At 40.0% G+C, this 21,571-nt stretch overlaps 1 protein-coding gene across 2 annotated transcripts in view; it reads left to right on the plus strand.

Moving 5' to 3' along the window:
- Nucleotides 1–294: 294 nt before the first annotated feature.
- RNF180 (ring finger protein 180) overlaps nt 295–21,571 on the plus strand; it is a 72,944-nt gene continuing 51,667 nt past the window's right edge. For both annotated transcript variants that reach the window (XM_074570690.1, XM_074570691.1), the window contains exons 1-4: nt 295–358; nt 7,059–7,194; nt 9,453–9,548; nt 12,096–13,049. In XM_074570690.1, the coding sequence (XP_074426791.1) occupies nt 7,093–7,194; nt 9,453–9,548; nt 12,096–13,049 (1,152 nt within the window). In that variant the 5' untranslated portion in view covers nt 295–358; nt 7,059–7,092. The remainder of the gene's footprint in view (nt 359–7,058; nt 7,195–9,452; nt 9,549–12,095; nt 13,050–21,571) is intronic.

The following is a 21,571-nucleotide window of genomic DNA, read 5'->3' on the forward strand; positions in this document are numbered from 1 at the left end:
GGCTCCATCCCTGCCAGTCAGGAGACGAGAGGACGTGCCACCCTCAGGCCTCGGGTGAGGCCGCTGCCCCCTTCCCCGGCGATAGCAGGGGCTGGCCCCGCAGCCGGCCATGGGCCCGGCCTCCCGCGGCGACGAGGGAGGCAGCAGCCGCCCGAGAGGCCTGGCCTGCCCCGGGCTGACTTCCACGGCCGGCCAGGCCGGGCGGGCGCCGCGCTAGCGGAGCGCTTTCCGGCGCCGTTTGTCTCCCGTCTCTTCCCGTTCGCTGGAGCAGCAGCTGCTGCTGCGCAACCCCTTCCCCGCCCGCCCGCTCGCCCCAGCGGCGTCGCCTCCCCCTCTCCGCCTGGCACAGCGCGATCCGGTAAGCCACGCGGGGCCGGGGCGGGCGGGGCGGAGGGAGGGAGGTGCCGCCGCCGAGCTGGGCCCTGCCTGTGGGGGCCGCCGGACAGCGGGGCGTTGGGGACGCGGGGTGAGCGCTGAGGTGCCGACACCTGGCTGGAGCTTGTGGGGGGCGGCGGGGGCTGCCCGTCCCGGGGCGAGACCGGCGCCTGCCTGAGGGGGCGCCGGAGCCCGACTTCTCCTCAGAGTTAACTTGTTGGTGCCGCCGCCGCCGCCGGCTGTCAGCGCCCAAAGCGCCCCGCCAGCCCACCGGAGTGCGGGGCTGCCAGCCCGGCCCTCCCTGCGCCGCTCCGGGGGCGGCTGCCGGGCGCGCCGCGGCTTCCTCCCGCCCAGCCGGAGGCCCGGCCGCCGAGCCGGGCCCGCAGCGGGGCCGCTGCCGCCGTGCTGCCTGGTGGCCTGCGGTCAGGAGCCCAGGGGACGTGGGCACCGTATTCCTGCTCGTTTGGTCCTTTATTATGTGCAACAGCTAATGTCTGTACTTGAAAGCGCATGGAACAGGCGGTACTGGTCTGCGGGATGTCATGCAAGGAAGAGGTGACGCGCCGATCCATGGTTTCCATGGACCTCTTAGGTCTGTGCCCTGTCAAAGGGATTTAAACGTTCCACATTCCCTTGCGGTGTCTGGTAGACCTGTTGACTTCAGCACATGCAGTAGGATTCTTTAGCAAGTTAAGTAACGCATTGCAAGTAACATTCTTTCCCGTTTTTACATTAACTGCCTTTTAATTATGTGGGTTACTCTTCCTATAAGGGAGTTATCACAGGCTGGCCACCCTCTCTCATCAACCAGCGGTCCATGGTGTGGATGCTGAACACACAATAGCTGAACTGGTAGAACAGTTCGTAATCGAGCAGGAGTTGGCAGAGGAGCAGATGGCACAGCTCCTCGCACATCTTGCAGTTTTGCTTCTCTGGCAGCCTGGAGTCAGTTCTTTAAACTTTCTTTTCTGTCTTCACATCTAAGTGCTACTTTATTGAGAAACACTGGTTAAGTATGCTTTTAAGAGTGCCTCTTTAAGCAGAAATACGTTGGAAACCAGAAGCTAGCAGCAAGTTATTATGTGTACCTGAATGCCTTCCATAATTGTTTCTCCGTCCAGCAAAGTATCAGCTCCTCCCTTTCTGGGAGCAGGAACTTCTGGTGTAGATACTTGTTGGCTAGGACAGCTCATCTAGCTTCTCTCTGTCATCCTCCTTCAAAGCTGCTACTCATCTGATATTTTTTCAAGACTCCTGGTAACTAACGCTCAAGTTTCTGTGCCCTAATTTTTCACTGCAGCCTAATTATTGTTGCAGTCTTCATGGCTGCAGTGTTCTGAAAGGAGCACAGGTGACTTTTGAAAAAAAAAAGCATTGAGAACCACTTGTGCTGCTGTACTCATTTGCTTATTGTTAGGCGTTTGGGGATGAAGGGCAAGCTAGTTGAAAAGAAATTCTAAACTAGGTTTTCAACAGAAATTCAGTGGTTTGTGTTTAGTTCTTCATATTGAACATTTGAGAATTTTTTCTTGGGGTTTTACTTCATGTTTTCTAGCAATCTTTTTGAAGAAGAAATGGACAAAGCTTAATACATTATACAATTAAGATTGTATAAGAAACTTAGATATAAATATCAAAGAGGACTTACTACTAGTGAAGGGATTCCAGAAGGAAAAGTGTCCCATTCAAGGAGTGATGAATAAACAGGAAGCTGATCTGCTTTGTACCATTTCTCTGGCTGCTATGTCTGCTGCTTGATCCTTCACCTATTTTTTGTTGTTTTCTTTGTGAATAGTTTCACTGCCTTTCTGTGGTGTTTCCAGCTTTCTGGGTTTTCCAGACAGAGTGGGAGGAAGGGAAAAAATACAATTCCTGTTTCCTCTTCCCTTAACATATTGATGAGCATGTGTGAATCTGAAAGTCTTAAGGATATCATGCTGAAATTACTTAAAAATTGTTTGCTGCTGGGAGTTATTTAATTTTGCAGCATTTGAGGTTCTCACTGAGCTATTGTAAGATTAAATACATTCTAGAAATGTGTTATGAATTTGTGAAGAATAAATTAATTAGAGCAGCTTTAAGGTGTTTCAGTGATACAAACAAATTCATAACTTCGGCTTCTATGACAACGGGACATTCTTCAATGACTATAGCCTGCTAAGGAGGGATGGGATCCACCTGTCTAGAAGAGACAGGGGAATATTTGGCAGCAGGCTGGGTAACTTGCTGATGTGGGCTTTAAACCGAAGGATACAGGGAACAGAGTCCAAAGAGGCAACACTCATGCCACTGCAACCAACTAGGGAAAAGCCAGACCAACAGGAGCAGTGACAAATGTTCCTTAGCTGCCTCCCAAGATGTGAACCAGAAGACCAGCCACCTCAAGTGTATGCATACCAATGCACGCAGCCTGGGGAGCAAACAGGAGGAACTGGAGCTCTGCACCCAGTCACAAAGTTATGATATCATACGAATAGCTGAAACATGATGGGACAACTCACATGACTGGAGGATCATGGTGGATGGCTATAGGCTGTTTTGTAAAGACAAGCAGGGAAGAAACAGAGAATGAGTCACACCCTAAGTTAAGGAGAACCTTGAATATATAGAAGTCAACTACAGCGATTGTGAAAGCCCTGTCAAATGCCTCTGCGTCAAGATCAGAGGGGTCCTCTCCAAGGGGGATCTTACAGTAGGCATCTGCTACTGATCTCCAAACCAAGACGAAAAGGCGAACAAAGGAGTATTTGGGTCAACACAATGTGGTTCTTATGGGTGACTTCAACTACCCAGATATTTGTTTGAAGAACAATACAACATGTCGTCCATCAAGTTCCTGGAGTGCATAGAGGACTGCTTCCTCCTACAAATGTTAGATGTGCCAACCAGGAATGAGGCATTGCTGGACTTACTACTCACAAACCAAGAAAACCTGCTTTGTTAGCAATAGTCTTGGCTGCAGTGATCACAATATTGTGGAGTTTGGTATCCTGCTGAGCCCACTGAAGGTTAGTACAAAGACAAAGGTTTTAGATTTTAGAAGGGCAAACTTCAGCTTGCACAGAGCTCAGCTGGGAGGGATTCCATGGAGGATAAAGGAGCTAGCAAGTGCTGGGAGTTTTTCAAGAACCCTCTCCAGGAAGCACAAAAACAGTTCATCGTCTTTAAAGGTCAGGGAGGTAGGTGGAGCAAGAGACCTCCTTGGCTTAACTGCAAGCTTCTGAGTTCAAAACCAAGAGAGAAGCATACCAGAGATAGAAAGCAGATGAATACTCTTTGAGAACTACAAGGACATTGACAGGGCATGCAGAGAAGCAGTTACAAAAGCAAAAGCTCACCTTAAGTTGAAATTGGCAAGAGATGTCAAAAAGTTCAAGAAAGGGCCCTTCAGGTACAAGCAGAAACAGAAGGAAAATATTGGCCCACTGATAAACAGGAGAGGTGAATTAGTCACCAACAATGCTGAAAAAGCAGAGGTGGTTCTCAACAATTTCTTCACCTGCCTTTACCAGCACTGTTGGGCCCCAGGCCTTCAGGACAGCAATCCAGGTTGATACACACACAGACCCACCATCAGTGAAGGAAGAGCTGGTATGTGAACCATTACAGGAGCTTGGCCCCTACAAATCAATGGGCCCTGACGCTATCCACCCGAGGGTGTTAAGAGAGATGGCTGACGTCATTGTGAGGCTGCCCTCCATAATCTTTGAGAAGTCATGGAGGGCTGGGGCATTCCAGAAGACTGGAATAAGGCTAATGTCACCCCCATCTACAAGAAGGGCTTAAAGGAAATTATAAGCCCCTCAGTGTCACGTCAGTTTCTGGGAAAGTTATGGAAGGAATCCTCCTGGGGGCTATCACAAGTCAAATGAAGCACATGACTGTGAAAAGCCAGCATGGATTCACCAAGGGAAAATTGCACTTGACAAACCTGATCACCTTCTGTGTCAAAGTAACCTGCATGGTTGATGGGGGGCGAGCGGTGGACATTGTCTACCTGGATTTCTCCAAGGCTTTCAACACAGTTCCTCATAGCCACCTCCTAGAAAAACCGAAGCATTACAGTCTAGACAAGTGGTCTATGCGGTGGGTGGGGAACTGACTGACAGGCTGCACCCGGGGCGGGGGTTGGTAGTAAATACCTCCTTTTCAAACTGGCAACCTGTCACAAGTGGGGTCCCCCAGGGATTGATCATGGGCCCAATGCTGTTTAATACCTTCATTAACTGATGTGGATGATGGGCTCAAGTGTACCCTGATGAAGTTTGCAGATGATACCAAACTGAGTGGGGAAGCGGACACTTTGGAAGGGAGAGCAGCCCTGCAGGAAGACCTGAATAGGCTGGAAAAGTGGGTGAACAAGAACCTTATGAACTTCAACAAGGGCAAATGTAAGGATTTACACCTGGGAAAACATAATCCAGGAGTGAAGCACAGACCGGGATCTACCTGATGTGGAGCAGCTCTGTGGAAGGGGAGCTGGGGGTCCTGGTGGACGACAAGCTCAATTTGAGTGAGCAGTGTGCTGTTGCAGCAGAGAAAGCCAACAGGATGCTGGGTTGCATCAACAAGGGCATCACCAGCAGAGATAAAGAAGTCAATATCCCACTCTAAACAGTGTTTGTCAGGCCACACCTGCAATACCATGTTCAGTTTTGGTCCCTGCTATACAAAAAAACTATGGATAGGCTGGAGAGGGTCCGGAGAGGGGCCACAAAGGATGGCTACGAAGACGATGGAGACTCCTGGGGAGATTCTGATTGGACACAACAGGAAAATTTTCCACAATGAGAACAATCAGTCATTGGAGTTATCTCTCCAGGGAAGTGGTGGATTCCCCAACATTGGACACTGTTAAGGTTCAGCTGGACAGGGTGGTGGGCCATCTTGTCTAGACTGTGCTTTTGCCAAGAAGGGTTGGACCAGATGATCCTTGTGATCCCTTCCAACATCGTATTCTATGATTCCATTACTCTATGATAACTTGTAATCATTCTTTCAATACCCTGTGAAGTCTATTGCTGCATTTATCACAGCAAAGTGATACACACTGCTTGTAAAAATCTTTCAGAGCCTGAATTTACTTTTTTTTTAAAAAAAAAAAGTCATTCATAGAGAGGTCCATCATTCTTTTACATTGCACTTCCAAAATGTGTCTGGTACAGAAAGTAGCAGCACTGACATAGTGAGGTTAATAAAAAGTTACGAGAGATTCTGTTAAAGTCAAGGCGTTTAAATCATCACATTTTGGTCATGAACAAAACACATTTCTAGTGTAAATACTGCCTTTTCTGTTAGTGCCTCTTCTATAATCTTTTGCTTGGCCATCTTAACTTACATTAAAATATGTTAATGGGATTTTAACAAAAATTCATTTTAATTGAATGTGACGTTGCAAGAAAAGGCGTAATGTCTGCCTTAATTTCACTTTCTAAGCTTAGTGTGGATCTGATTATTAAGAGCTGCATGTACACTTCAGCTAGGAGTCTAATGTATGCACACGTTGTTTCTGTTCTTCCTTGCCAAATTGTGTTTCAGATTCTTTACATACGTAGAAAAGTAGGAAATCTGCTGAAAGAAGAACTCAGATATAAATGAAAAAATAATGAATAACCTCTGTGTGTGTTCTTCATTGCTTTGATAACTTTAGAAAAAAAATCAGGAAAGGGAAAGGTAGAAATGGGGAAAAAAGGTGAAAATGCAGAAGTCTGTATGGCTCAATAAGTCAAACTGTTCTTCAGACAGCCTGTACTGAGGACCTCAGAGTTTCTTTAGTTAGTGAAAACTAAATAAAAATTAAATCATTGAAATAATTGCAAAATCCTATCTTTGGACTGTGGAAGAACAGACATTCTTTTAATACTGGTTTTAAGTTTTATGCCCCAGCTTCCCTGTCAGTAAGAGCTGTACACTTTACCACTGTGGGTAGGCATAACTCTAGCATAATGCTTGGGTTGAATGTATAGACGTAAAAGATTTTCTTATTTTTCTCATGCAGCTAGCACAAGGGGGTAAAAACAGAAGCAGGTAGAAAGAAGAGTTGGAGGACCTTTGGAAAAAGCATGGTGAAAAGGGAAGGCTTTGAAAACAAATTAGAGAAGATCAAAGAGACATCATAACATATCAAGGCACAAAGAGAAAAATACTTGTCTTGTCCTGGTTGTCTTAATTTGGGTCTCCGTTTTAGGAGGAGGTTGATTCAGGTCTGTGAAAAGCTTTGTTGCACCAGCAGCACTGACCCTCCCACACAAGATAATTGAAGGGAGCAAGCCTCCAGGGGCACATTGAGAAAACTGTCTTCTGTGGTTTTATGTCAGCATTCATTTTTGTTATGTGGCATCATGTGTGTGTATTTAATGTGTAGGTTAGCAATCACTTATTTCTATGGACGTATTCTGGGAAAACTGGAGTTCTCTTGTATTTTGTCTAAATATTGAGCAAGTTGTTCTGTTTTGTTGTTGTTGTTGCTTTCTGGTTCTGTATGCAACCTGTGAATAAAAACAACTGTTGCACTTTGCTACTGAAAATGTCTAGGTGGCATGCTATACAAGATCAGAGATTATTTGTAAATAAAATATTAGTCTCCTGTATAGTGAAGAGACAATTGATAGACTTCTGGGTCACAAGAGGAAAGTGTGTGGTTTCAACAGGTGACTGAATTATATGTTTTGTGGTCTTTACAGATAGACATAAAAAGCTGAAGAATCACAAGCTGAAATGAGTAACCAAGAGGCTGATGTTCTACGTTGCTGGAGATGTAGAAAATGTATAGCCAATTCTGTTTGCCTTGCAAAATGTCATGGAAAAGAACCATCTGAAGTAAGTCGAGCATCTGGAGGGAATTTGTAACTTTTTCCAGTGCCATTGTTTTTAAACAAAGGAGAAGTATTAGACTTGCCATCACTTAGTAATTAATCTCTTGTGGTGATAAGTACTAAAATATGGACAATTCCATAGAGAGTAATGTAAGCAGTAGTGCTAGTCAAGCTGAGTAGGTAGTGATCACCTTTATGTTCTGCAGCATGAAGGCTGGTATTCATGATACATTTGACTACTAGCTTGTGTAGAGTATATAGTGTTACCACTTGTCATATAAAAATGGGTTCCGTTTTTGACAGTTTTAATGCAGTAATTTTTTGTTTTAATATGCCTTGACAGAGAACTCTTTGTTTCTAAGGTGTGTTTTAAACACTGATACTAATTTCCACTGCAGTAGTTAACTATGTGTCAAATATTCCTACATCAGAAACTTTTGCCCTTCATTTTGAAAAAGCGGGAGATGATCTGTGCACAGAAATATTAAGAAGATTAGCCTGCCCTGGGGGGAGGGGGTGCCTGTTACTAAAATACTTCTTAGTAATTTATATAATCTTTATTAAAATAAACAGAAAAATCATTATATGGAATAAACAATGACAGAGTTATTTCCTGCTGCTTTATAATGGAAGTTAGTAATCATAAAGACTTAGAGTCTTTCGAAATATGCCCCAAGTCTGTGTTTACATCCTATGATCTTGAATCAAAGTGAAAAAGCAAAGAGAAGGGAAGGTGTTGATCTTTTATATTATTGCACTAGAAATGCAACAACATTCTCTTTGGCACTGAAGAAGGGTATACCCAATCGAGGTAGAAACTAATTTTAAAGATCCTGATATAATTAGTATTATTAATAACCCCCATTTTGATCAGTCCACTTACAGAGCTTGAAGTTCTGGAATAGCCTTCATTCTTTATACTTGAAGAGTTTTTATTTTGTGCATGGTTTGGAGTGGGTTTTGGGTGTGTGTGGGGGGGAAATTTCAACTCCTTTCATGGAAAAAATGTAGTGAAAAGAAGGAGGTTATCTTTGTCTGTGCCCCATGGTGGAGCTTTTAATTGCTAGTGGAGATTCACCATCATTGTGCACAAGATTGAAGTACCTCCTTCTCTAATTATGTAGATAGCAGATATAAAAGTGTAATTTAACACTACTTTCTGAGACACTGGGAGGCAAAGTTTGCACTATGATGAGAAGAGTAATGTTATCAGTATGTCGGCTTTCCCTGCTGAATTTTAGGCCTTCAGTCAAAGATGTAGCTGAAATATGAGTAAAATAGAAAAATCTTAGAACAAATCTTAAAACCATATGTTGAAGTTATGAATGCAGTATAAACACTTTAAATCAGAATTATATCCAAGGTGAAGTACAAGTACTCTCCACAGATAGGAGGAAGACAATAGCGTAGACGTGGGAAACGGATCTATCTATCTGTTGTCATTACTTAGAGAATTGCTAAAATGTTCTGTCTTCTGTGTATAGCCCCACTTTCAATCTTCAGCATAATGAAACTTTTATTCCCATGAGTTTCATAACATAGGAGTCAGTGATTTTCCATATTCATAAATTTTAACAACTGATTTTAAGACTTTAACACTCGCCAGAGTTTCCTTATATTTTTATCCATCTTTGTAACTTTGCTGACATTCTAAACCATATTAAAAGATTTAATTGCACTAGTATCACTTCTGTACTAAAAGGTAGTTAGGTAAACATTTTTATTTTAGTATCAGTTGGTGAAATGCTACAGTTTTTTATATTTTGTTTTCTCTTCATCAGTCACATCATTGCAGTAAAAACTCAAAAGTTGCTAAGAGTACCTGGTTTCTCTGCTAGTTATTCTGACAAGCATTAGAATAGTTGTGCAGTACTGAGCACAGTCTTCATATGAACTAGAACTCAAATTTTCCTGTTGTTACTGGAAAATTGTGCCAGCTGATAGTGCTTCTGAAATCAATTTCCGAATATACTTGGAAGATCAGCAATTGCATACTTTCTGTTCCTGTAAACAAAACAAAACCACCTCCAAACGCCTCCATCCGCACAGTGGAGTCTGTCCAATGTCCTTAGATTCATAAATAGACAATTGTTGACAGCATCTACCTCATTTTTAGCTTAAATAATGCACCAATATATTTCAGTTTTATCATTTGTTAATAAAATATTTACTGAATTTGGGAAGCTGAATTCTCGCTATATTCAAACAAAAAAAGCTTACCTGAATGCTGAATATCAATAAAATAATTCTTGTTTTTAACAGACATCACAACCTTCAGCCGCTGCTCAGGAGTCTTGCAATGTATGGCATGTGAACTTAGAAGCCATCCCAGAGTGGGTGAAATGTGTCATTGAAAAGGTAGATCTTTTTTTGCTTGCATCTTTGTCATTCAAAATGTGAAAAAAGTAAGGGGAACAAATTTCAAGGGCATTTTTCTGCCAAGGTCCACGTATATTACAGAGACCTTCTAACTGAGGGAATTTTTCTCAGTAACTTCTATCATTACCAGAGATTTTTTTCCCCTCTTAAATATTTTTTTTAACATATGCACAAAACCTACAAGTGATAAATTCTGTTCCTGCCCATTTATAGGTGAATGTATTTATGTTTATTCACACAAAACCTATAGACTGCTCAGAAAAGGCTTAACATATTTACTCAGCATTGCAGAGAACGCATTTCTCTATAAACACCTTCAGTATCTTGGCATTCATTTTGTCCTTTAATATCCTGGGAACTCTTGCCTCATTCACTTCAGACTTCTCTGGAAATATCCTGTGGCTTTATGGATAAATATGTGGGGTTTTTTAAACAATTCTAACTTATCCCCAGATCCTCCTGGTCTCTGAATAATTTTGTGATCGTGTGTTATTTTCTCCTGTACGACTCCTAAATCATTTTACATAAGCACAAAGTCTATTTGCAGGCTGTAAAAACCCACTGCTTCCCAGCCAGTTCTTTTTTGCCATCTGTCCCTGTTCTTAACCAATCTCATTGGGTTTCATGCAGGCATTAGCATATAGATAATCTTCAATAATTATAAATATCTAGCTAGTGCTCCTAGTGACCTTTATTGACCTGCATTTTCTTTTCCCCATCACTGATCACATGTTTTAGCTTCTGTGACTAACCCTTCCCAGTTTTTCCTCTGTGCAGTCCATCATTAAATCTGTGTACCCTCAACTCCTTTTCAGATCTTGCTGATTTTCCCCCTACCACCTCCTCCACTAGTAGGCTGTTACTTCTTTTACTGAGTCAATGCTTCCACAGTCCATTGCCAAACTTACGCTAAATCAGTCCTGGACTCCCTAGTGCTGTACCTCATCTCCCAGTCTCTGGGCTTATAGGACACAGAGATGTCCTTTCTTCCCTACTCTCTCTTGCATTCCCATTTTTGCCAGGCTCCTGGCCTTCTTCCCTAACCTTCATGAATCAATCCTGCTCTCCATTTGAGAGATCCAGGTTACTATTCCGTAGTGTTTTGAGTGCCAGAAAGACTCACTAAAGACGCTAGAAAGGTCTTTTTCCTGAATTTTACTGCCTAGCCCATGGCATCTGGGAAATGGAGTGTGGGAGATTTATAGTAAATCTCTGAACCAGCTTAATACTTCTTTGGGAATGGCATATGCATGCATTGGTCAGCCTTATAAATTGAGAGAGACTGTGCCTCTTCAAGGAATTTTCAGGGATTTGAACACCTTTGGGCATAGGTAAACTGAGATTTTTTTCTCTAAGTTAAAACATATGCAGATTTAAACAGATTCTCATAGGTGTAATGAAAGACACATCTTTGATACTTTGTGAAATTTTGAGGTTTCAACCCGCAAGGCAGGAGTAAGTTTCTTAAAGACGAGTTTCAAGTATTTTTTTCTCAGGTTGCATGTGAAAAATAATCCTTTTTCCACACAAGTCTTTTTTCTGAACTGCAAAATTGGTTTTAGGGAAACTTTCTGAAGCTTTCAATCAGACAAGCATCAGTCATGGAATCATCTTCCCAAACTACCTTGAAAGACATTTGCAACTGAAAGCAAGGCTTTAGCTAGAAATGTTGGTCAGGTTCTGTATTCATGGCTCAACCCCACTTTAGGCACACTAGTGAGTAATGTGTGACTGGAGTTGTTAATGTTTCTGATCTGGGCTTTGATTCTACAAACTCTTGTGTAACTTTAATCCTCAAAAATGTTTCTGCTGACGGATGAATATATTTACTGAAAATACCAATAGTTGTGCAAATATGTAGGATTTTATAGATCTTTGATAAATATTTTCGTTTGAAAAAGTGCCTTTAGAATTGAAATTAAATTCATAGAATTACAAATAATGAAAATAACTGTCTCCGTATAGACACAGTATTAAGGATTTGTCGTGCTATCTGCACATAAATTGTGTTGTAATACTACATACACCAAAATACAGGTACCATTTCAAGCTTTTGTGGGGTAAATGAAGTAAAAAGCTCTATTCATTTTGTAAGAAATCTCCTTCCACTGTACTTAGTATGCAAGAAATGTATCAGCACTCAGAAGACTAGGCTGGGAAACTGTGCTTGCCAATTCCAGATTAACATGGTAAATTGATTTCACTGCTTTAAAGGATCTAATGTTTTCATTAGTATTTCAGCGTTATACTATCTATGGACAAATTTTAAACATATTTCAAAGCCACTACATTTTGAAATGTGTGTTCTAGATTTCTTAGAATTAGTTAGTACTGCAGCAAATAGAGTTTTGACCAAAACATTATTTATGGCGGATTTTCTTTCTGCTGTGAAGTCTCTTTTATTGTGTTTGAAAAACAAAAAGGAAATCCTTTTATTAAAGGAGAAAAGTAACTCTAGTGATGATTTCTTAATCACTTATTTGCAATGAATGTGTTGGATGTTTTTGTTTCTTTTCTTGTCAATAGGCACAGTGGACAATTGGAAAACTGCACTGTCCATTCTGTGAGGCCTGCTTAGGGGGCTTTAACTTTGTTTGCAACACAAAATGTTCCTGTGGACAGTTAGTAAATATACATTTCTGCAAAACTCGGACTGACTATCAGCCAGCTTTCTCTGTTGAATTGGCAAAATCATCAGGAAAACAGTTACCTCTCCTCAAAATTCAGCCTGGTTTTAGCAAGGGTACGTCCCATGAAGTGGAAACTGCAGCTTTGAAAATCAGAAATCAAGGGATTTCATACATGGCCAGAAATAATAATGGAACTGAAAGATTAACAGAAGCACTTTGTCTAGAAGTAAGAGCTCCTGGATTTGAGATGAGAAGTAAAAAACTTCCCTTAAAGGCATTATATAAAAAAAGAAATCTTTCTGCTTCCTATCCTATGAATGATGCCTGCACTGTAAAACCTTTTCACAGAAGATCACGTAGTTTGGATTTAAATATCAGAGAGAGACTTGTTTTGTCACCTGCGTTATATGAAACTTGCAGCATGGGAACAATTTACCATGGCCAAAATGAAAATCCACTTCTTTACACACGGAGTGGCTTGCAATTGGAGTCCAATAGGAAAGATAGTAGTTCTTTTCAGGACCTATATAGATTGAGTGCTGACAAACTACTACAAAAAAGGTTTCGAGTTACTTCCTTTACTACCTTACTACATAGAGAAACAGAAAGTAAATGTGATTTTGAAGCTACTGGACAATCTTCTGGGAGTGCCATTGCTGATGGGTCACCATTTGTGATGGAGCATTCTTCACCTACAAGTACTCTAGAAGAGGAACAGTACATCACACCTGTTGGTCTTGTGCAGCCTACGAGTATTTCCTTCAACCAAAAGCTGAACAAGAGAGAAAGAAACAAGTTGAAAAGCTTGAGGAGGAAACAAAGAAGAAGAGAACGATGGCTACAGAAGCAAGTAGGTGTTTAAAATCAATTATGCTATTTTTTAGTGGTTTGGCTTGCTTTTGTAAGATGTTTGTATTTATTATTTATTGTAACACAAATATTTTTATTTGAGTAAAGGATTGTTGCTATTTAAAATATTAGTCTTTAGTAGGTAAATATTTTGTCCACAAATCTAACAGAAATGTTACATATTCTTATCAATTATACAGCCATGGTTTCCTTCTTCAAACCGTCTAAAGCAGAACAGAATTAAAGACCATAGATGGTCATGCAATTTTTGGTGGGAGGGAGGGAGAAGGACCAGTAATATATCTTAAAATTAATAACAGTTTTTGTTTGCTCTGAAATTCAGTAGAAAGACTAATGATATGTATGCCTTTGAAAGAAAATTTCTCATCATAAAAAAATACTGTGCGGCCAGCAAGAGCAAACATACTAACTCTCATCACAGATCAAGAAATCGTTCCCACTTTGGGTAGTTATGTCGTTGTGATAATCTTCAGATATTCCATAGGTGAAGTGTAGTGACATGTAAAGCTCACGTAAACCTTATTTCACAGATTATTTTTTTTAATGTGATTGCTTTACATTTTATACTAATCAAGTCTAATTTAATATTTATGTTTTATTGAGAAATACTAAGCTTATTTGAATGAACTATGCGTAGGTTAGATAGTAAATTGTTTTTATTTGTTTGCAGTTCATGCAATAGGATAGATAGGACCAGTAGTTGTTTGTGTTAAATGAAATTATGATGCAAAAGCACAGTATATATAAGCCTTTGCACAGTCATGTCATCTGCAGTTTCTCCAGACACTTTAATCTTTGTTAGACATTACTTTCAAGAATGAAATGTTGTACAGAGAAATAAAAATATACTTTTGGATCTTTTTAAATGATGGTTAACCAATTCCTACATTATTTTTAAGTTTCGTAGAGCAAATGATATACAGTTGTTAAATCTGGTATGTCTAATCAGTAAGCATACAGTTTACAAAGTACAAAAAATTTAAAAATAAGTATGTAAAATAAATCATCTGGTTTCAAAAAGTAGTATTAGGGGAAAATATTTTGGTTTTGCATTGATTAACCTTGGTGAAAGTCTGTGATCATGAGATGGGGTATTTAAACAGGCCTACTTCTCAGTCGCTGTGTCAGGCAGCACGTGCGGCTGGTGCAGCTGTGTTTCCCATCACTGTGGTATCTTCCCAGGAAAACTGCATCTTCTGTACATTCTGATCTGTTGCAAAAGGGGATGCTCCTCTGCAAGGCACTCCTCGTCGTGGCTGCTTCCCTCTTGTGTGCCAGTCTAGATATCCTCTGTTTTCTTGCAAGTTCCACTTGCTGTCCTTTTTCTTCATCATTCTGACACCCCTCCTTGTAAAAATATGCATTTATTATAGCAGTACTTATAACAGGAAGCTGATCTGTGGTACTTTGTTACCATTTTCAGCATACTTACCACACAGGCTTAAGCAATCAGATAGTAAAACTTCGCGGAGAGAAAAAGCCTTTGAGTGGACAGAGTGAAACAGTTCTGATAAATGATAATGGCAAGTATTTCATTTAACTGCTCTTTTAAGAAGTATTTCAGTGCAGCAGAACCTTGGTGTGAGGTGAATCTCCTAAGCCTGTTAAAGGTACTGTGCATCTCATTTTTATCTTTAAAGCTTTTCTGGTGAGCAGTCTGAGAGAACAGAGCTGTTCAGGCTTTGGAATTTCTTTGTAAATGCATAGGCTGCTTCTCTAGGTTTATTTTGCAATGTGATAACTTTACCTGTCAAACATTTTTTCTGTCTTGCAGTAAGCCAAAATGTGCCCATAAAAGTTGTGTTGTGGCAGAATGCTCTCTATGATTAAGTTGAAGCATATAAACCGTGGATTGTGAATTGGAGTGATTCTGTGAGCTCCTGGCCTGCGCTTGCCCCCCAGATGCCTGCCCTGATGCAGGCTCTGTGGAGTAGGTGTGGGACCGAGCTCGGCTGCTGACAGCAGAGGGACCCAGGATCCCTCTGTCTGCTCTGCAAGGGGAAGCTCTTAATGCCTGTGAGGGGGATACTTGCATTTTGTCTGTGTGTGTGTGTGTGTGTGTGCGCTCTTGCACATTTGTGTTTGTGGGGGATTTTTAGGTTTCTGGTCTATTTTTAGGGTATGATAATAACTACTTAATTCTAGGAATTGCCAGTACTGATAATGGCTCTTGTTATTGTGGGTATAGCTAAGAAGATGAACTATTTCTGTTATAGATTCCCTTTTGTGTGTATCTTGTTGTATGTTTGCATTGTTTGCTAATGTCTGAAGCTTGTAATAATCTTCTGAAGGATCTCAGACAGAAATATCATTTGTGGCTGCTCCAGTTTTATTTCATTTCTCTTCACGATCATTTTACATAGAGGAAGACTATGTAGCCACCTTCAAAACTGCAATATCCTCTTGGAAATGGTCCTGATCCATCGGAAAAAATATTGTTGTCATTTTTGCTTCATTTTATAACTTGACACAACATCAATTCTTTTGTATCTTTTTTAAAACACGAAAGTTTTGTCTTACAAAGGTGACTAGTGGTCAGTTTTCATGAAGTGAGTTTGCTTTCATGCTCCCAGGATAAACAGGTGGATTAGATACTGCATTGTTTATCCACGCTCTCAGGTGCTGTTATCTTGCCCGGCAGCCTTGAGTTTTCAAGTCTGTACTGATGTTCTCTAGCAACTGACAGTCTTGTAGTTGAAGGTGCTCAGCTTCAAAGGTATAACTTGTGACCTTAGTTCACTTAAATCTATGTTTGTATCTTCTTCATCTGTACATTGGTTTATAATTCTTTTTATTGCTTTGTCATGTTTGCATTTAAACTGTAAATGCTTCAGGTGTCTCGTTATGTGTTTATGTACTTGGATTTCAGTCACTCTTTCTATGATGATACTCATAACAAAAGTTATCCTCAAACTGCTTATGGATTCTGCTTATGGATTCCTCATCTGGCTGTTGGAGGGATAAAAGCATTATTTAGTGTTGGTACCAAAGTGAAGCAGGAGGAGAAGGAAGTGAAATGAAATCACAGCTGGAGGAGGCAAGCAGTAACTGCAAGGTCTCAATTGTGACCTTCGTTAGGGAAATACGAGGCCCTGGAGAAGTTACTTACAGTAAGGAAAAAGGAAACACAGGAGAAAAGGGGCAGTCCTAATCCCATAACCTGAGATCTGTACCAAAAGACAGTGGTTTTAATATGAAGTAATGTTCAGTTGCAGTGACTGGCTAGCTGTGAATCCTCAGGATTAAGACTGAGGGATGCAGTAGTGGGAGAGCATTTTGACACTGTGCAGCTCGTACTGAATCCGCACCAGCTTTCACATTCACTTCCTCAAATGACTGTAAGAGAAGGGAAGATCAAATATTGATATAAACCTTTCCAGCCTGGAAAAGGTGGAAACTTTGATTTCAGTGTTCAAAACCACTCCTGCTCTGCATAAATTCTCAAAATAACATAGTGATTTTTAAGTTCCATAATTAACCGGTTGAACTTACGTTTAAAGCACAATAAACTTTGATATAAGGAAGACTGAAGTGCTTCTGTTTTAACTTGTAGTTGCAGAGTTCACAGTCCTTGTCCTGATATATTTATGATTTACTCTTTCTGAAATAATAGTATTGCACTGATGGTGCTATGGCATTAATGGTTTAAGAGACATTGAGCAGCAAGGCTGCAGGGTGTTACATGCGCATCCTGTTTATGGTCAAAGAAGAAACACATGTTGTGTATATTAAGCCCAAGAGTTTATTCTTCATATAACTGAAATCTTAAAAGTGTGATTATTGTTATTCCAGATTTAGCTGTTAAAGAAAAAAGAAAGAATAATATGCACTCATTTGCTCCTCCCCCGTCCCTGCGGTTCTGCCCATGGCACTGCGTCTCAGGGCTGGGCGGTGGCAGCAGACCTTGGGGTCTGGTGGGAGGGGTGTTACTGCCGCTTGCCAGCATCTGGAGCCCTTCGCTGGGAGCAATATGATGTTCATGTTGATCGTTTCTTTTTCTTTACCCCAGAATCCACTTGAGATCATTTTTTGCATGTTTGGTGACACACTTTTATACCTTTGCTCTTTCTTCAGTGGTCTGCAGCTTCATGCTACATCCAGATTACCTGATGTGGTGACTCTTATGTATGTAAAATACCGTTTCTTTGTTCTGTTTGTCACCCTTAAAACCAATTCTGTCCAGGCCCAAGTCTGCATTTCTTTAACAGACCCCTGGGAAATTACTTATAGCTGTTGTGGTCTCCAGTGCCAACCCAGTGCCCCATCTCATGTGGCTCCATGCCAGTACTCCTCCATTGTGCATCCTGGGTCTCCATTTCTCAAGACCTCCACTGTCTTTAGCAGGCCTGTATTTCTTTACACTTCATCATTATATCAGAGTTGTAAATATCTCATTCTACATAAAATATCCTCTGTCAGTGGTTGTACCATACAAACATAACAAAAGTAAAACAAGTTAGCCCCAGGCGTCTGATCAGTTAGAGAAATTGCTTTCGCAGCTAGATCACGTAAAACCAAGTGGGAGGCAGGGCAAGGGAAGTTCAGCCAGAGAAGCATGGCCACCCTCGGCCCCCAGGGCTGGGCCCCAGGACTCCCAAGTTCAGTACAAAGCTTGTGGCTGTTCCTAGCAGCAATACTGCATTACAGGGCTACGTGGTTACAAGTAAGAAGCAGCATCTTTTTTAACTAGCTGATAGAAGGAGGGGAGAAATTCTGGGCATGAGCAGCTTCTGAGCCAAGGCTTGTCTATCATCGCTTTTTCTTTGATTGTAACTATTGTTACTACATGGCGACTTCTGTAATTAGGAGATTAATTCTGTCACTGATTATAAACTGGATTAACAAGAAGGTATTAACAATGATGGATTCGTGCTCAAATGCATGACTTACTTTTGTTGAATTGCAGTTGTAGTCTCTATGGAGGTTGTATCTGAGGGAAATAGCACGTAAAATCTGCTGGTTTCTGAGATGCATCTGGAGCTCCTGTTCCAAACCTTTAGACCCCAACTCTTTAGAATTTAATTACTTTTAGCTGCAGTCTTTTCATGCGGTTATGTGTGATTGCAGCTTTTGAGGGCGTTGTCTGACCTGACCTCTTCTACTGTTTGATATGTCTTTTACACAATTTGGTATTAATAATAACCAGTGGGATAGAGAGTTGTGCAAACTTGCCAGGAATTGGTCAGGAAGAAGCTCTGCTTGCCTTCTTTCATGGATTGTATTGTAGACTACTTAACACTTCACTCATACGGTGGAAAAGAGGGAAAATTACTCAGGGCACTACTACTGGATAAATGTAGCATATCAGGATTGTCTCAGTGTATCTCTGTAAACTAAAGTTTTTTCTGATTGTCTTGAAGCTAGAATATATAGACTAGAATATACTGTACCTACACTGTCATAATATACCTTTACCGAAGACCAAAATAGCTGGCTGTGCTGTGAATGTATTCCTTCATTTAAGTGAAATATATAAGAACAAGCTGCTTGTCTATAAGATACTTTCAGAATGTATAAATACTATAGAATAATCTCAGCATAGCAGAAGCCTGAGCTCTTGTGCATTAAGTGCCTGTCTTGCGAAGGGGAGATCATCTGCTTCTTCATGTGTCAGGCCAACGTTGGTTGTTAGTATGCTAAGAAGAGGCAATGCTTTTCACTGACCTTTTTGTACTTTTCCAGCATCCTTGGTAATGTGTAGTTTTTCTGAAGAGAGACACACAAAGTCTGCAAATGCAGTCACCTCTACCTGAAATAGTAATGTTTTACCACTAGTGCTACAACCCTAAGAATCAACAGCTGGGGTGATGTGCCATGGCATGGATAAGATCCTGATCCGTCTTCCCAGGCATTGTATCTTGCTGGACAAAAGCAACACAGGAAAGAAACTAAGCCCAGTTAAGTGAGTTATGTATTTTATTGTTGACTGTCAAAAAAGTGGGTTGTTTTAATAAAGAGCATACGGATCATTGCTGCTGTTCCAAGGTTATATTGATTGCTAGTCCAAGAAAATCTTGATGAGCAGGCTAGAACTATAGAAATACTGTATCCTTTTTTCTTGTATAAACTGTAAGTATTAGGAATTATTATTTTAGGTTTCCTAGAAGTGCACGGCCAGCGTAGATCATAACAATTTATGAGATATGCTGTCCCCCAGCTAAGACAGGCAATAACCCGTTCATGGAGGTGGGTTGCAGTGGTGTGTCATTAGGTGCATCCCATAATTGCAGCGTGAATTCTTATTACACAGATAGAGTGAAGAGCAGACTACATTGCAGTTATATAAGATTACTTGTAGCAGATAAAAATCAAAGTCCAACAATGGTATGAACAAAAATACAAGAGTATTTTCATATTTATGAGTTTTACTGTGTATTACCAGAAGGACCACATCAGACACAGAGTAAGGAGAGAGTTTAAGATGAGACTTTGCATATGAAAAGAACTTAAAATTTTATAGAATTTTGTGCCCCAGGCCGGTAGTCCTTCACTGCTACAAATTGTTACTGATGCAGTGACTAAGAATTTGAGTAAGTTTTATATTTCTAATTGGTTTTCATGGTACTAAACTCTCTGAATAACACATACAAACTGAGGTAAACTAAATGCTGCTTGCATGGAGATTTCAGTAGAGGGTGGGGTTTAGTTCTTCAAATTCAAAAATAATTTTTTCAGGAAAAAAGGTATTCCTAACATAGGAGAATTAAAGCTACCCATCTTTTTTTTAAAGAACTATTTCTTCATGCTTTGTAGTGGTCAATGTATCTATGAATGTGTCTCATCCATGACCTCTTTTTAAATTTTATGGTGTTTTTTTTTCCTCGTGTTGAAGTGAAGAAGTTGGTAGTCTTTTGGGCATATGAATGCCTTTTTCATATCCAAAGTATAAACTTATACCAGTAAGTTAAATAAAACTTATTTTAAAGTTTCCTGTGTTATAATCTAACACCCTTATGGCTTTAAAGCTGTGACAACATGTATTTTTTAAAGCTAGCTATTGCTAAGATTTTATTTGGTACAATTCTTCTTCTGATATCATGTGCTTCCCTAATGCTTTATATCAACACCTAAATTAAAGTGATCATATATCAGAAGGGAAAGGTTTCCTTTATAGATGACTTGGCTAAAAACATGCTTCATATTTAATACAATTTAGAATTATGGGGGACAGAATGTGTGGTGGGTTTTTTTTATTTTCTTTCAAGAGTATATATGCTTTTTGTGAAGATGCTAGAAATCTGTCAGTTCCCATTATTAGTAATTTGCAATCAAGTTTCTAATTAAAATTATTTCACCTTTCATTTGAGCAGTAGGACATTTGATGTGTTGTTTCTAAAGACTGGAGATTGCAGTATGAACAAGAAAACGTTTGGCCATAGTGAACATGCAGAAAAGAAACATTCGTATTCAGTAATGATCTCACATTTTTTAAAATGCCATCAGTCAGAAAGAGGCATATTCGTCTTCATTAAGTAAGGCGTCCTCCCCATATTCTTTATAAAAGAAATACAACCGTTTGACAAAAGGTTAACCAAATCTTAATCCTCTGTAGCTCAAAAAGTTGAAAAATTTTAAGTGGTCTTATTTTAATATTTTGTATATCTCATTTTCCTCTATGTAGAGAGTAAGGAGAGCTTGCCCTACTTTCACTAATCAATTTTGTATGATTAGTAAAAGTATGTACAATCAAATAAATATTTGACGTTATGAACGCTTACTCAAAGAAATAAATCATTTGATGCTTCTCCCAACTTTTAATGGCATTATCTATTTCATTTATATTTCGTTCAATAGCTTTTAAAAGCCATTTTGAGTTTTGATTATGATTTAGACTTTTTGCTAAAGTGCACTGCTAATACAGATTCTGAAGCAAATTGCAGATAATTAGCTAGCAGCTTGAGAACTAAAATGTGGTCTTAGCTAAGGGAAACTGAGAGGAAGCAACTGGTGAAGAAAGATGAGTCTGTAACTCTTCCCTAATTACAAGAATTTTAATTCACGGTTTAGTAAAAGCTGTATAGAAAGTGAAGAAATGTCTAACAAAAAAAAGGGGGGAAGAAAAAGCAATTCCATGGCCTTTTTTTAAAGTTAAAATCAGAAGGTCCAAGTAGATCTAATTTATAATATCTCAGCTTCCATTTGCAGATGAAAATTAGTATGTCTCAGGAAGAGGAGTGCTAGACTTACAGTGCAACTCTGGAATGCATTTTAATGGAAAAACAAAACTCCAACCGTGTGCTTGCCCAACTATTATTCCCATCATTCTCATGCAAAGCAATCCATGGGTTAAGAAAATAAGTCATAGAAAGCTATTTAATTCATAACAGAGCAAAGAACATTCATTAAAACATGAAAAAGGGCTTGACTTCACAGACATAGTGAAGGATGAAAAAGCATTAAATAGTGAAAGAAACTGTGCAATGTGAAGTGCTACATTCAGTGGGCTCCCTGAATTGGAAAGAGTAGGTGATTTTGGAGCATTCTGACTGTTTTCCAATTGGA

Source organism: Larus michahellis, chromosome Z (assembly GCF_964199755.1).
Source record: "Larus michahellis chromosome Z, bLarMic1.1, whole genome shotgun sequence".
Taxonomy (NCBI): domain Eukaryota; kingdom Metazoa; phylum Chordata; class Aves; order Charadriiformes; family Laridae; genus Larus; species Larus michahellis.